The sequence below is a fragment of the Micromesistius poutassou genome, assembly GCF_964030765.1.
Source record: "Micromesistius poutassou genome assembly, chromosome: 8".
NCBI classification, from domain to species: domain Eukaryota; kingdom Metazoa; phylum Chordata; class Actinopteri; order Gadiformes; family Gadidae; genus Micromesistius; species Micromesistius poutassou.
In genome coordinates, this window is record NC_140278.1 from 607,853 (window position 1) to 622,131 (window position 14,279).

Below are 14,279 nucleotides of genomic sequence, written 5' to 3' on the forward strand. Positions count from 1 at the left end.
TTTTCCATCTAGTTTCGACTGGCTTTTTGGATTGTCGGTGCCGTTAAAATAGCATTTATAATTGTTTACTACTTTAACGGCACAGACAATCCAAAAAGCCAGTCGAAACTAGATGGAAAATGTGTGTAGTTCATAACGTGACCCGGTTTACGGGTGTTCTCATAGCCGTTAATGTTATTAACAGTGTTTATGTAGCTTAGATTGTAACTAACTTTGCACAGCAAAGATGAACATGTTTCCAGGCATAACATTTGAGTTGAATTACGAATGGTCATCAGAAGAGGACCAAGGGAATGTAACGGATGTAGACCTATACAAAGTAGCAAGCTAGTGTGTTTGCTTGGCAACAGTTCAGTCCCAGTCCAGTTGCGAATCTATTTGTGTTGACGGAGCAAAATAAATCATTAATGAACAAACAAATCATAATCTGATAAATGGTGCTTGTTGAACTGTTGTATGTCATGCTTCACGTGAAGGTTTATGGACTTTCATTAAGCAATATCACACTCTGTGATATTGCTGTGATATCATACTGTGATATTGCTTAATTAAACTCCATAAACCTTGAATGCATGACAAGGTAGTGAACCCAGGACTGAACCACTGGTTCTGTCATGACGGAACAACTAGTTTGGAAAATAGGCCTACTGAAGTTCAACGTTATCATTGGGGCTGAAACAACATTATTGCAGTTATTGCAACATAAGTTATTAGAAACCATTGCTTGACTAATTTGTTGTCGTGTTTTACTGTACGTTCTGACAGTCTCCAGTAAACACGTTGTTTCAGAGGCCAAACACATGCAAGTAGCTGTTGGCTAATTGAGGTAATCTTTTACCTGTTGGTGTCTTGTACCACTCTGTTGTCTTAAATGAACAACCACTGCAAGTTTCATGTAACCTAGTATGCATGTAAATGTATTTAGACAACTTTTTGAACAAAATCATTGATTTTATACAAAGTTAAAGCCAATATAAAATGTACATCATTGAAGGTGAAGGCAGGAAATGTCTAATTAAAGTTAATAAACGGACAGACGAAGGCTCGACCAGCATGTACCAGTAAGAACATTCTATATGTATACCTTATCATTTGTAATTAAGACAAAATATGGGGATATAGATATAGATATTTATAGTTATTACACGGCTCTTCTCAATTCTGTGAAATGCTCTGTTCACTTGCATGGGCCTTCCCGACTTCCGGTGGTGAATAAGTTAACCCAGCAGGTTGCCCGCTGACTTGTCGGTTGTACTTGCTGCTGACTGAGCACAGCGTCATCAAATAGTAGACCAATACGCCGCTTGTATTTTTTTTCTATCACAGAAATTTCAAACATGAGGTAAAAAAATTGTAAAAATAAACCTTGTTTAAAAAAGTTTCTAAAATGTGTCGGAGGGTCAGTCGTTACATAGTTTCGCAAGCGAGATACAATGTAGCAACTATGTTATTAAACTAGTGACCAGATGCAGCCTTGTGTGGTTGCTATAGAAACTAATTAGCTACAGCTGAGCTAACGTTATTCACCGTAGTTCTAAAGGGGACTACTTTTTGACTCAAACAGAGTATACATTTAATAAGCATGCAATACGAATAAGAAAAAGCATAATTATTAAAGTATTTGAATTGTTTTATTATGTTGGCAAGCAAGAAGTGGAATAAATGGGATAAGCTCCTCAAGGCAGGGCAATAAACAGTTTGATATGCCTGGCTCGTGGAAGGTTACCAGCCGTCCACCAACCGGGCATATCAAACTGTTTATTGCCCTGCCTCTCAGTGATTATTCCTTGCTTATTACACGACTCTTCTCAATGCTGTGGAATGCTCTGTTCACTTGCGTGGGCCTTCCCGACTTCTGGTGGTGAATTATTTTTCAATAATGACCGTTGCTAAGCATATAATGACCGCTGTCAAGGAAAGTGGATTTTTTTTCATGTCTTTCGTATCACTCCGCAAGTAGTCCGGTAACTTATCAACCCCAGCGTACTCGGTTGCTAAGCGACGTCAACGTCTTTGGCGGACTATTTATCTGCTGATCAACACTACGAATGCTGGTAACAAATAAAAATACAACAAAACAAATAAAATAAAAAGACACACCGTGTGAAGTTATTTTTTCTTTTGAGCAAGTAGCCGTGTCATTATCTAAAATAAGCCCCTTTAGGGCGAAGAAAGACACCTCCGCTTCGCGTCGGTGTCCGGTTCGCCCTGCCGGGGCTTATTTCCCGATAATGACCGGCGTTCTATACATTATCCCTTACCTATCTATCTCATTTTTGGGTCATCAAAATGGTTTGAGCTCCAGGGCTGAGCATGTTATAAAAGGTTTATTTTATAACTTTTAGCTAACATTGTGCTACTTTATATATTTTAAAGTTTTGATGTTGTCATTTCAGGTCATCGGACTAAACCAGACCATTGGACCAAGACGACGAAAAATAAATCGAACCCTGCCTGTCCACTCTCATAAGAAGCCTTGTGGACTTTGTATCGCATTTATTCTGGTTTTCTTCTTTTTTGTTTTTCGAGTCGCAAAAAGGTGTGGCCCTTTTGTTAAACACACACACACACACACACACACACACACACACACACACACACACACACACACACACACACACACACACACACACACACACACGCGCGCACACACACAGTGATATGTCTTGTATGCACTTTGGGCTTTATAGACTTAAATGGCTTGCATTAAAAGCAACACTGTTTCTTTGTGAAAATATTCTAATTGCATAATTTTACATAATTTTATGTTTAAAGCATTCTGAGGTTAATTTTTAATTACTGTTACAGCAGCAACAAGCAACAGCAGCAATGTTGTATTACAGCATTTATTTGTTTATCTTTTTTCTGGGCAGTTGCCAGCTAACTGCTGTAAAATAAATAAACCATGCTGTAAATTAGATCACACCAAATGATGTCAACTAGATTATTCTCATTGAAAGAATAATAAATAATATCATGTAGTCTACATTTCTATAAAACAATGAGCTGCAATTTGTAATACAACAATAAGCTGTAGTATATCCAGCAAGATACAGTATTCATTTTGCTGGCTTTTTTGCCAGCAACTTGCTGTACATTTTACAATCAGTCTGTTACAGTTCCGTTAATATTCAATCACAGCTCAATCAAATCCCAAACGTCATCCAATCTGAGACACGCCTACAGCATCTTTTGGCCTATTGAGCAAAAAGTGTTGGTAAATGTATTTAGTCTTATTATACATAGCCTACCTTTTATACACAAGGTGATTTAAAAGCTTAATTATCATGGCAGAAGTTCCCCCAAATTATTTATTCTTATTTTCTCAGACACAAAAGGTCAACGGTCGAGCTGTCCGTAATCTCCTTCACCGCACAGGATTAGGCCTACACTACCCGGTGTGAAGTGTCTTGGCTGTTGTTACTTCACAAAATTGAATTGGATTGCAATCCAAGGCTATTGTAAAAATAAATTTAAAGAGTGTACTATGTTGGTCATTGCAATAATAAAGTCTTAAATGTTTCTTTCATGTCACTTCATTTACGGACCTTAAAGGCACATGCTTATATAACCAGCCTATAACCATTTAATGCATGACATAATATACATAATAATTAGACTACATGGTTTTGATTGACCTTAAGATGCTGCCAGCTGCCGGCTATTGGGTATATCCTCCTTTAATCCTGTTGATTGTTGATTCCTCCGTCATTCATATGAAAAAGATCTGGAGAGCCTTGGAGTAGGCTTCTTCAGTCCTATAGAGAAGCCGCTACCTGCAGGTACTTTTCAGAGCTGGATCAACAGTTCTGTCTTACTACTGTTTTAAATTATTTTACTCAAAGATAAAGCTTATTAAAAGGTATGGCTGTCTAATCAGCCTTCATGTGGGAAAGACTGGACTTCACAGCCGTCTCCTCCTTCATACGGGGCGGCGGACGGTTCAACACCTTCTCTCTGTCAGTCAATAATTAGCAGCGCCTCTTCCGGTAACTCGGAGCCCAATCCACTTGCTTTCTTCCGGGTTAATAACCGCTCTCCGCTCCCTTCGGTCTCCGGTTCATGTTACCTCTGTAACCTGTTCACTATGCGCTATGAGGAGTTAACAACCCTTGTTTCAGGTAAATTTGGTATCCCCGTTTTAAATCTGTGTTTGTATTATTTTTGCTTGCTTACCAAACGAGTTTACGACTGACAGACTTTTAAAAAGGAGAAGTAGTCTCAACACAACTTGGGCGGCTGAGTGTCTCACCGTCAGACTGCTAGTATGGGACATAAAGCAAAGGCATCGCAGCGTGGAGAGCTCAAACCAGCAGGTGAGGGTGGCTTCACAGCTGTTCTGTTCTGCCCTCTCTTTGTTCTTCGTAGATCTAGAAACGTTCCTCTCTGATGGATTAAAAGGAGAAAATTTGAGCAAGAAGGCAAAGGAGAAGAAGGAAGCCTTCATCAAGCGAATTAAAGAAGTTAAACTTGGGTATGCATATAGTTACACCTCACTTCACTGCTGATGTTTTTGGCATCTTACTGAAATTACAAACTTTGATAGTTTTCACTTTTCTAATAACCATTGCCTAATGCCTCTTCCAACAGTTTTCCACAAGACTTCAAAGAGAAAAGTAGGTTTATCTTCTTGTTATCTTTCTATGCTTTATGCATTCTGTACCATGACATGCAGCCCATCACCTTTATAATATCCAACAGGCGGAGAAGATTCAGGGGAGGAGGACGAGTCTGACAGCCACAATGACGAAGGGTCGATGCATTCAGAGCGCACCGACAAGGATGAGGAGGCCAGTGAAGGTAGTGTAACACTGTGAATGTGCGCCGTATACGTGTGGCATATGGCAGTGTAGAGGAAGCATTGAAAACACTGCGGTTACAAATGAGTGAGTTTAACAGGTAATCCAGGGAGCTATCGATATAATCAATCCATAGAGTCTTTCCATCAAGGAGAAATCTGTTTTCATGGACATGGTGAGGAAGACATTCTGTCTGTCGCCTAGCAACATACCAGGAAGCTATTTGGGGCCCAACTGTTGCTCTCCCTCGTCCCTCTGGCAACAAGACTACTTTATTACCCACAACCCCCAGTCCACAGAGCCTCAGCCACTGGGCTTCAGGTTGGAATACACAGGCTAATGTGTTGCTGCAGTCGTTTTTAAACCATGCGTGACCCACCATAGTCAATACAAAGACGTCATTGAATTTACCTTCTTAAATGAACGATCAGGGGAACCAAAGTCCTTGTGAGAGTCAGACAGCGCTCTGCGTTCTGCGGGCGGCAGTGGCCTCTTTTATGGCCGCTCGTTTACACAAAGCAACTTTGACTCGGCGGTCGGACCTCTCCCTGAAGGGTCTCCGTGGTCCATGAGTCACAGGAAACACGGCTGGCTGACCCTGACCCCCAGGACACTGCTGGTTCCAATCACTAGGAACTAGGGCAACACAAACACACTGAATCCCATTTCTTTGACCTAATCACATTTTGTTGAAGATTAGAGAGCTTGACGTTGACATTTGGATTGTTTTGCTCAGAGACATTGTTGTTCTAGTTTGACAGATGAAATCTATTGGTATAAAAGTGAAGCAATGATAATTATATGCAAACATGTTTCCACCCTGTGTAGGCGTCCAGCAGGCGCCAGCCATCGCAGCACAGGATCTGCCTTATGTGTTCAAAGCTGGATACCTAGAGAAACGTAGGAAAGGTAGGTGGGGTGGGGAGGGGGTGGGAGAGGGGGTGGGGGTGTGTGGGGTAGTGTTTATTTTTATTTTTTATTTTTGTAGAGCACAGCTTCTTTGGAACAGAGTGGCAGAAGAGGTGGTGTGCCCTGAGCAGTAACACATTCTACTACTATGGAAATGAAAAGGGTACCACATTCATGTTTGTTTTTTTTAACCATTAACTTTAATTGCTGATAATATGCTGTTGTTATTATGATTTGAGGTTTTGAATTTTTTTTTCCACAGACAAACAGCAGAAGGGTGAATTCTCGATTGATGGCTATATTGTCAAACCGAACCACACCTTAAGGAAGGATTCAAAAAAGGAATGTTGCTTTGAAATTACCGCTAGTGACAAGCGAGTATATCAGGTAGGGCGAATAAGACCGTTGGTCTTTATCCACAGGCCTACCAAGCTAAATTACCTTAAACTGCATCAACAAATCAGTCTATTTAATGAAATAAATGAAACATGTAATGTAATGTAATGCCCTTTTTATGTGTTTATCAATGAGCTTTCACTTAATTAAAAAGTCATTAAGAAAAATGTCTGCCAGTGCCCACATTTACATTTGCTACAACACTTCACCTATATTAACATGGCTTTAAATTCGCATTAGCACCAAATGACCATTCAGGCCTTTCCATGTGGTACATTTTACGATGCATAAATATGGGGTTGTTTGCTTATGTTGGTATGTAAATAACACTGTGATGTTGATATTCCGCCCGTCATAGTTTTGCGCGTCATCTCAGAAAGAGGCAGAGGAATGGGTTAAACAGATCGACTTTGTTTTGAGAGGTGTGTACAGCATTTAATAAGCAAAATCCTCACTTTATTAAAAGTTCAATGTATCATCCCTGCAATCAATGGGAATTAGTAGTATTGGAAAGAAAGTACATCACCACACTAGACTGTGTGTTCCTGTATACATGAATTAATTTAAATGCGTATAATCCATGTAGACATGTCGGGCGTTATACCTGAGGACGAGGATGAAGAGCAGGAGATCTACGACGACGCTGAGTCGCTGCCCATCGATGACGACATCTATGAAGAACTTCCAGGTGAGAGTGGCACCAAAACCACAAGCATGTTAGAATACTCACACAGGTCTCTCTGGGTACGGTAACTTAAAATGAAACAATTAAACTAAGAATACTTAATACGTTTTGTGTTACTGAAAATGAACTTGACTGCATTAAGTTAAACGTATCCATGGTAGTGAATGTGAACCTGTAAGAGCAGCAATGTGACCCATCTCTCTCTCCAGAGGAGGATGTGCCCTCTCCCCCAAAGCCTCCTCCAAAGCTGGAGACAACAAACAAGCCTGCTCCTCCTGTTTCAGGTACTTCTTGTCTGTGACACAGCAAAATTGCATCATCAGCCTACCTTAGTTTTGAGGATATATAATATTTTTCAGTTTTAAAGTTGTCTTACTTTGCCAATAAGTGAATGTGTAGACTTATTGTGGCGGTAATGCACCATAACGGGTAATGCACCATAACAGGGTTTGAACCCTTTCTCAATGTGTCAACCTACTCCATCCATCTGTTTTACGTATCTTAAAAATATGACGCTCAACCTTTGTAAGCTAAAGAGGAACTAGCCCAATGGATTTTATGTGGGGAACATTCAAACATAAATTTAGCATGAGGAAATTACCAGGGTGACTTACTTCCTCTGTTGGTGTATGTACAAACTGTGTTTTTTCCTGGTAAAGGTTTTTTTTATTAGTTTGCTCATTGTCTATGTAATCCAGATAAAGTCAAATAGAAAGATGATTGGGAATTTCCAAAATATGGTAAACATGTTCAAAAGTATGACACTAACTTTCACATGTGTCGGAAGTGGTCATTATAGAAAGTTGACAAACATTGGTAATGGTCTCTGAAATTCATTGACTGGAAACTTCTTGTTTCATAGTCAGTCTGTTCAGTTATTTATATTGACTCTTTACTGCCTCCTGTTGGTTTTACAGACGAATAGCGTCTACGGGGGAAGGAATTAATTCCAGAAAAACAAAATATCTTAACATGTTCTGTTCTCCCCGTCCAGTTGATAAGAGCACCGACTACCCCAACTACTACCAGAGTAAGTGGGACTGCACAGGAGGCATATCGGATGAGCTGTCCTTCAGGCGTGGTGATGCTATTTATATCCTGAGTAAGGTAGGCCCAAACTTCATCACCTCACTCTCTCCTTAATTATATTAGCCCTGTAATTAATGAATTAATGGTCTTTTATATATATATATATATATATATATATATATATATATATATATATATATATATATAAACAAACTAACTTAGCACAAAAAGTAAGGTGGGCCCACCACCTGCAGGGAGACCCGCTGGGGTCGGGTGCGCTGCAACATGGGTGGCCGTGAAAGTCAGGGGTCCCGACGGACCAGACACAAGCGGCAGAAGCTGGCTCTGGGGACGTGGAACGTCACCTCACTGTGGGGAAAGGAACCGGAGCTTGTGAGGGAGGTGGGGCGCTACCAGTTAGATCTGGTGGGGCTTACCTCTACACAGTCTCAGCTCTGGTACCGTACTCCTGGATAGGGGTTGGACTCTATTCTTCTCTGGAGTTGCCCAGGGCGTGAGGCGCCGTGCGGGTGTGGGGATACTCATAAATCCCCGGCTGAGTGCCGCGGTGTTGGAGTTTAACCCGGTGGACGAGAGGGTCGCCTCCCTACGCCTAAGGGTGGTGGGGGGGGAAACTCTGACTCTATTGTTTGTGCGTATGCACCGAACAGCAGTTCGAGTACTCTGCGTTCTTGGAGACCCTGAATGGAGTCCTGTATGGGGCTCCAGTAGGGGACTCCGTAGTTCTGCTGGGAGACTTCAACGCCCACGTGGGCAACGATGGAGACACCTGGAGAGGCGTGGTGGGGAGGAACGGCCTCCATGATCTAAACCTGAGTGGTTGTTTGTTACTGGACTTCTGTGCTAGTCATGGATTGTCCATAACGAACACCATGTTTGAACATAAGGGTGCTCATAAGTGTACCTGGTACCAGAGTACCTTAGGCCGAAGATCGATGATCGATTTCGTGATCGTGTCAGCTGATCTGAGGCCTTATGTTTTGGACACTCGGGTGAAGAGAGGGGCGGAACTGTCAACCGACCACCATCTGGTGGTGAGTTGGATCAGGGAATGGGGGAAGATTCTGGACAGACCTGGTAAGCCCAAACGGGTAGTGCGGGTGAATTGGGAACGTCTGGAGGAGGCCCCCGTCCTAGAGATCTTCAACTAACACCTCCGGCGGAGCTTTTCTAGCATCCCTGTGGAGGTTGGGGGCATTGAGCCGGAGTGGGCGGTGTTCAAAGTCTCCATTGCTGAAGCTGCGGCGATGAGCTGTGGCCTCAGGGTCTTAGGTTCCTCAAGGGGCGGTAACCCTCGGACACCGTGGTGGACACCAGTGGTCAGGGAAGCCGTCCGACTAAAGAAGGAAGCCTTCCGGGGTATGTTATCCCGGAGGACTCTTGACACAGTTGCAGGGTACCGGCGGGCTCGAAGGGCTGCAGCCGCTGCCATGTCGGAGGCTAAGCAGCGGGTGTGGGAGAAGTTCGGAGAGGACATGGAGAAGGACTTTCGGTCGGCACCAAAGTGTTTCTGGAAGACCATCCGACACCTCAGAAGGGGGAAACGGGGAAACATCCAAGCTGTGTACAGTAAGGGTGGGACTCTGTTGACCTCGACTGAGGAGGTAGTCGAACATTGGAAGGAACACTTTAAGGAACTCCTGAATCCGATTAACACGCCCTCTATGATGGAGGTAGAGCTCGAGGTTGATGGTGGTTCGTCGTCAATTTCCCTGGTGGAAGTCACTGAGGTAGTTAAACATCTCCGCAGTGGCAAAGCCCCAGGGATTGATGAGATCCAGCCAGAAATGCTAAAAGCTCTGGGTGTTGAGGGGCTGTCATGGTTGACACGCCTATTCAACATTGCGTGGGAGTCTGGTACAGTGCCAAAGGAGTGGCAAACCGGGGTGGTGGTTCCCCTGTTCAAAAAGGGGGACCAGAGAGTGTGTGCCAATTACTGGGGTATCACACTTCTCAGCCTCCCTGGGAAAGTCTACTCTAAGGTGCTGGGAAGGAGGGTTTGGCCGATTGTCGAACCTCAGATTGAAGAGGAACAATGCGGTTTCCGCCCTGGACGTGGAACTACGGATCAGCTCTTCACTCTCGCAAGGATCCTGGAGGGGGCCTGGGAGTATGCCCATTCGGTCTACATGTGTTTTGTGGATTTGGAGAAGGCATATGACCGGGTTCCCCGGGAGAAACTGTGGGAGGTGCTGCGGGAGTACGGGGTGAGGGGTTCACTCCTCAGGGCCATACAATCTCTGTACTCCCAAAGCGAGAGCTGTGTCCGCGTTCTCGGCAGCCAGTCAGTTCCGTTCCCGGTGGGTGTTGGCCTCCGCCAGGGCTGCGCTTTGTCACCAATCCTGTTTGTGATATTCATGGACAGGATATCGAGGCGTAGTCGTGGTGGGGAGGGGTTGTAGTTCGGTGATCTGAGGATCTCAACACTGCTCTTTGCAGATGATGTGGTCCTGATGGCATCATCGGCCTGTGACCTTCAGCACTCACTGGATCGGCTGGCAGCCGAGTGTGAAGCGGCTGGGATGAGGATCAGCACCACTAAATCTGAGGCCATGACTCTTAGCAGGAAACCGGTGGATTGCCTTCTCCGGGTAGGAAATGAGTCCAAGTGAAGGAGTTCAAGTACCTCTGGGTTTTGTTCGCGAGTGAGGGTACGATTTGAGAATGAGAATGAGAATTGGAGCAGCGGGGGCGGTATTGCGTTCGCTTTACCGTTGTGACGAAAAGAGAGATTAGCCGCAAGGCAAAGCTCTCGATCTACCGGTCGATCTTCGTTCCTATCCTCACCTATGGTCATGAGGGATGGGTAATGACCGAAAGGACGAGATCACGGATACAAGCGGCCGAGATGAGTTTTCTCAGAAGGGTGGCTGGCTTCTCCCTTAGGGATAGGGTGAGAAGTTCAGTCATCCGGGAGGAACTCGGATTAGAGCCGCTGCTCCTCTGCTAGGAAGGAGTCAGTTGAGGTGGTTCGGGCATCTGGTGAGGATGCCCGCTGAGCGCCTCCCTTGGGAGGTGTTCCAGGCACGACCAGTGGGGAGGAGACCCCGGGGAAGACCCAGGACTAGGTGGAGAGATTATATCCCAACACTGGCCTGGGAACGCCTGGGGATCCCCCCGTCAGAGCTGGTCAATGTGGCCCGGGAAAGGGAAGTCTGGGGCCCCCTGCTGGAGCTGCTGCCCCCGCGACCCGACCCCGGATAAGCGGATGACGATGAGGATGAGGATAAGGAGCGCAACCCACATACTCAGCTCTGCTGCTCATCCCACAAGTCCATGTTCCTTACAAATGGGGCACCATTTGAAAGGGAACTAAACAGGCTTTCCAACGGTATAAGATTTATTGCCAAAAAGCATTGTTACCACAGAGAAATAATCTACCAAACACAAATTTCCTTACTTCTTGTGCTAAGTTTATTTATATATATATATATATATATATATATATATATATTATCTCAACATCATTTCCTCCGACTATGGCGGAAGAAATGGGGTCCCCCTGGGCATGGGGTCTGATGGGAGAGGCTGGCCCGGGCCCTGGGCATGGGGGGGGGGGGGGGGGGGGGCATACAGAACAGGGGTCATCAGCCCACACTCACAGGCGTGTCTCTCTCACCTCGCCAGTCGGGGGGGGGGGGGGGGGGGGGGGGGGGGGTGTGTGTGTGTGTGTGTGTGTGTGTGTGTGTGTGTGTGTGTGTGTGTGTGTGTGTGTGTGTGTGTGTGTGTGTGTGTGTGTGTGTGTGTGTGTGTGTGTGTGTGTGTGTGTGTGTGTGTGTGTGTGTGTGTGTGTGTGTGTGTGTGTGTGTTCTTTTTAGATTCAAGTATGCCATCTAGTGGTGTCTCGGATCTGTGCAAATGAAATCCCCTCCAGCTCTTTAAATGATACGCACTCTCCATTTGTTGTTCCATTTTGAATCTTCTTTAAATTTGTTTTCATATGTGTGTTTTTATGTTTTATTTACATTTTGGATAATGGGCAAATTCCGAGCGATGGATTCATTCTGGTCGAGTGTCGCTTCATTAGTTTGTGTTTTTGCGTCTGTGGAGAAGAGCTCAGAGAGCGTTGCCCTTTAGACCGGAGAGCCATTAGCTCAAACCTTGGTGTTGGGGGTTGTGACCTGCTGTGGGGCAATGACCATAAAACCTGTCTGGACCGCAGCAGCCAGCTGCTGCAGAAGGGTTGGTGGGCCCCGCCCCCCCAGCCCCCCCACTCTTCCTCCTCCATTCTCCTTTTTCTCCCCTTTCCTGTATCCCTCCTCCATTCCACAGGCCAGAAATAGCTGCCGTCTTTTCTTACCACTACAGCCGTGAGACCCCCCAGTCTGGGGGGGGGGGGGGGGGGCAGGACATAAGCAGCACCCCTCTCCCTCTCCCCCACTCAACCCCACCCATCCCAGCTCGCTGCTGCACTTCACAGCACGTAAAACTAATCCTGAGATGTGACGTCTTGCTCACCGCTGCGGGGCTGAAACAATGTCAACATGTCGCTGTTATAAAACACACACACACACACACACACACACACACACACACACACACACACACACACACACACACACACACACACACACACACTACAAAGGATTCTGCACTGGCATCCAACTTGGCAGTCCTTCCTCTCTGCCTGCGGCCTCAGTGTGCGGCTGTGTTGTTTCGGGGCTCGTTAGCTCCGTGTGCTGCTCTCTAGTTGTAGCCTCCCTACTCAGGCACGGCCCGTCTAGGGTTTGGTTTGTAGCCCTCTGTAGCCCGTCTAGGGTTTGGTTTGTAGCCCTCTGTAGCCCGTCTAGGGTTTGGTTTGTAGCCCTCTGTAGCCCGTCTAGGGTTTGGTTTGTAGCCCTCTAGCCCGTCTAGGGTTTGGTTTGTAGCCCTCTAGCCCGTCTAGGGTTTGGTTTGTAGCCCTCTAGCCCGTCTAGGGTTTGGTTTGTAGCCCTCTAGCCCGTCTAGGCTTTGGTTTGTAACCCTGGGATGTGAGGGGCCGAGTGAGGCTCCCGTCCCTTGGCCTTGATTTACCTCGTGACGTCCAGAGTGATTCATGTCCTGGCGGGACTTTGATGTGAGGTTAGGCTCTTGACCAGAGGGAATGGGCTGTATCCTCTGTTACTCTGGGGTCCCTCCCCACTGTGCCCTCCTCACATCTCGCCACGCTGGCAGGCATCTGGAGCTATAAGCTGTCACGCCGGGGCAGATTTATGCCTCATGGCTTCTATTCCTGTTTTTTTTCTTTCTTTGTGTGTGTGTGTGTGTGTGTGTGTGTGTGTGTGTGTGTGTGTGTGTGTGTGTGTGTGTGTGTGTGTGTGTGTGTGTGTGTGTGTGTGTGTGTGTGTGTGTGTGTGTGTGTGTGTGTGTGTGTGTGTGTGTGTGTGTGTGTGTGTGTGTGTGTAAAGATGTCAGAGTTGAGGTCTGCACTTGTAATATGTTTGCCATTTATTCCGCTAATGAGTAGAAGAAAAATAACTTTGTCAGCCACCAAAGAATGAAGTCTGAACAAATGTACACGCTGTAGATTTATTAATCATATATTTGATTTCTTAGTTGTTTGTCTGTTCATTTGATGTACCTCTACCACTCTGCATCAAAGCAGGTTTACAGCTTCTGTTTTCTCACCACTCTCCAGGAATACCAGAGCTTTGGTTGGTGGGTGGGGGAGCTCCAGGGCAGCGTTGGCATCGTCCCCAAGGACTTCCTCGTGCGGCTCTACGACGTCTAACACGACTGGAGGAAAGGAAGTGCCGATCCTTTGGAGAAATGTACTCAGATGACTCACTACCTTGTTTGTCTTTCAGTTGGTGAGGCTGAATCAAGTGAAACAGTTTTTCTTATTTTATAAAATTTTATATTTTATTATTTTATTACATTTCATTTTGCACTGTTTTGACTGCACATTCCTTTTTCTGATCCATGCAAACTGTGACTTGTAACTTGTAAACAGATAATATAATATGCTTTATGGTTTTTTGTATTAAAGAAAAGCAATTCAATAAAGATGTAGGCATCGTACCTGGTGTACGCCTCACGCAGTTCTTAAACCTAATGCGGTGGGCAGCCCGGCGAGGGCCTGCAGACTGCTCACAGTACACATCTACTGACAGCCCGGCGAGGGCCTGCAGACTGCTCACAGTACACATCTACTGACAGCCCGGCGAGGGCCTGCAGACTGCTCACAGTACACATCTACTGACAGCCCGGCAGCAGAGGGCCTGCAGACTGCTCACAGTACACATCTACTGACAGCCTTTGTTAGGAGCCTGATGCTTAGAGAGAGCACGGCCTAGTGCATGGAGAGCAGAGCTAAGCCTAAAGAGTTCTTAAGACCATCAATACATTACCCCTCAAACATTATGTGCACATGCCATGTTTGTTAAACAATGAAACAAACCATTTGGTGTGATTGTGTATGTATGTATATGTATATATATATATATATATATATATGTGTA

General features: G+C 45.3%; 1 protein-coding gene across 2 annotated transcripts; it reads left to right on the forward strand.

The window, feature by feature from the left end:
* Positions 1-4,002: 4,002 nt before the first annotated feature.
* Positions 4,003-13,839, forward strand: skap2 (src kinase associated phosphoprotein 2). 2 transcript variants are annotated; one of them, XM_084471396.1, is made up of 12 exons: positions 4,003-4,121; positions 4,369-4,474; positions 4,591-4,616; positions 4,702-4,800; positions 5,628-5,708; positions 5,788-5,871; positions 5,971-6,095; positions 6,463-6,526; positions 6,691-6,792; positions 6,999-7,073; positions 7,784-7,896; positions 13,457-13,839. In XM_084471396.1, exons 1-12 carry the CDS (start codon positions 4,088-4,090, stop codon positions 13,547-13,549), a joined length of 1,002 nt encoding a protein of 333 aa, XP_084327522.1. In that variant the 5' UTR covers positions 4,003-4,087; the 3' UTR covers positions 13,550-13,839. The 2 variants fall into 2 exon arrangements, with proteins under 2 accessions (XP_084327522.1, XP_084327521.1); XM_084471395.1 differs by having other exon boundaries at positions 7,784-7,891.
* The last annotated feature ends 440 nt before the right edge of the window (positions 13,840-14,279 follow it).

Excerpts from the sequence above, each read along its gene's own strand:
- skap2 (XM_084471395.1), top strand. The coding sequence starts at position 4,088 with ATGCGCTATGAGGAGTTAACAACCCTTGTTTCAG. Across the intron at positions 4,122-4,368 it reads GTTAACAACCCTTGTTTCAG|ATCTAGAAACGTTCCTCTCT; the intron begins GTAAATTTGGTA and ends TGTTCTTCGTAG. Across the intron at positions 7,892-13,456 it reads TGATGCTATTTATATCCTGA|GAATACCAGAGCTTTGGTTG; the intron begins GTAAGGTAGGCC and ends ACCACTCTCCAG.